At 61.9% G+C, this 1,618-nt stretch overlaps 1 protein-coding gene across 1 annotated transcript in view; it reads right to left on the reverse strand.

The window, feature by feature from the left end:
• Nucleotides 1–1,618, reverse strand: part of AK4 (adenylate kinase 4) — a 3,515-nt gene that overhangs the window by 700 nt on the left and 1,197 nt on the right. Inside the window, exons 2-3 of the mRNA XM_010285020.1 lie at nucleotides 1,355–1,527; nucleotides 690–808 (exon numbers count right to left, since the gene is read on the reverse strand). Coding sequence (XP_010283322.1) covers nucleotides 690–808; nucleotides 1,355–1,527 — 292 coding nt within the window. The remainder of the gene's footprint in view (nucleotides 1–689; nucleotides 809–1,354; nucleotides 1,528–1,618) is intronic.

Below are 1,618 nucleotides of genomic sequence, written 5' to 3' on the forward strand. Positions count from 1 at the left end.
ACCCGTCCGAGCCGGCCCCGGGGTCTCGCCCTTCTCCTGCCCTCTTGCCGATCGCCCCGCACTTCACCTAAACGCCTCGGGGCCCTGGGCTGATTTTTTGTGGGGTGACTGCACAGCAGGCACAGCCCTGGATCTGCCCGGCACAGGGGAAGTGGGTTTCCTTGAAGCAGGGTAGAAAGCAGCTCGTGCTTTCTAAAAAACAAGACGGACCCTCGGCCGGCTCGGCCACGGCTCTGCGTGGGCAGGGCAGGGTCCGAGGCACCTCGGAGCTTCTCCGTCCTCGTGCTGCAGTTCCGCAGCGTTGATGGGCAGCACCTCTGCAAAGCACACGGGCTTCCCACCCCGCGCGGCGCAGCTGGGGGGCAGGAGGGATTTGCAAACACCTTTCTGCCACAGCCGGAAAAAAATCCATCCCACAGCCAGCACCGGCAACGCCCTTTGTGGAGCCCAGCAAGACCGACAGGAGCTGTGAGGTTTTTTTACGTCAGTCTCCTCCCTCCAAACAGAGCCGGGGCTTGGCTGCCATGAAGGGCCGGGCTTCGTGCTGCTGAGCACAGCGATCTGCCCCCAAAAGCTGGTGGTGGGGCTGCTGGGGCTGCCGGGAGGGGGGCCCGGTACCAGCTAGTGGAAACGGCACTCATGCCCGTTTTTACGGGCACGCCGTGATTTATTCGCGTGGTCCAACTCACTTGTACAGCTCTATCACTGGCTTTGCAGCATCTTTGTATTTTCTGAGCCTGGCAGCAACGGCCTCAGGTTTGTCGTCCTCGCGCTGGACCAGCGGCTCGCCCGTCAGGTCATCGACGCCCTGCGGGAAGGCAAACACCGTCAAGGGGACGCAGCCACCGGCCCCATCGCCCACGCTGCAGCTCCCTGCCGCTCAACCGCGGCCAAACGCCTCCTCCTGCTCCGCATCGATTGAGCATCCCCGGATGGCATTTAACATCAATCCCATTTTCCTAATTAACATTTAGCACAACTCCTTCAGGCTGGCTCCCGAGGGCAGAGCCCTCCGGTGCTCAGTGCTTACTACCTGGGATTTCTTCCCCAACGCTTTTTTTACGCTCTCAGCTCACGCAGAGAAAGGTTTCTCTGATCTCTTCCTCCTGCGACTTGCTCCCAGCTGGCACCGCCGCGATGCCACGGGCTCTTACGCGGACATGGGGCGGGTTGAAGTCCATGTTGTACACTGGCTCCCGAGGGCAGAGCCCTCCGGTGCTCAGTGCTTACTACCTGGGATTTCTTCCCCAACGCTTTTTTTACGCTCTCAGCTCACGCAGAGAAAGGTTTCTCTGATCTCTTCCTCCTGCGACTTGCTCCCAGCTGGCACCGCCGCGATGCCACGGGCTCTTACGCGGACATGGGGCGGGTTGAAGTCCATGTTGTACACCCTCCCGCTGGCCGGGTGGACCCAGCGGGCGCTCAGGCGATCCTTCAGCGTCTCGAAGGGTATGTTCAAGCTGATCACCAGGTCCAGCTCGCAGATCCTGTCCAGCGCCTCGGCTTGCCCCCGCGTCCGAGGGAAACCTGCGCGAGCATCACAACACAGAGGGGCCGTGGTGAGAGGGGGAAAAGCAGCACGGATGGAGCCAAACCCACCCACCCCGCAGCCCCGCAG

This window comes from Phaethon lepturus, unplaced genomic scaffold, assembly GCF_000687285.1.
Source record: "Phaethon lepturus isolate BGI_N335 unplaced genomic scaffold, ASM68728v1 scaffold24744, whole genome shotgun sequence".
Classification (NCBI taxonomy): Eukaryota; Metazoa; Chordata; class Aves; order Phaethontiformes; family Phaethontidae; genus Phaethon; species Phaethon lepturus.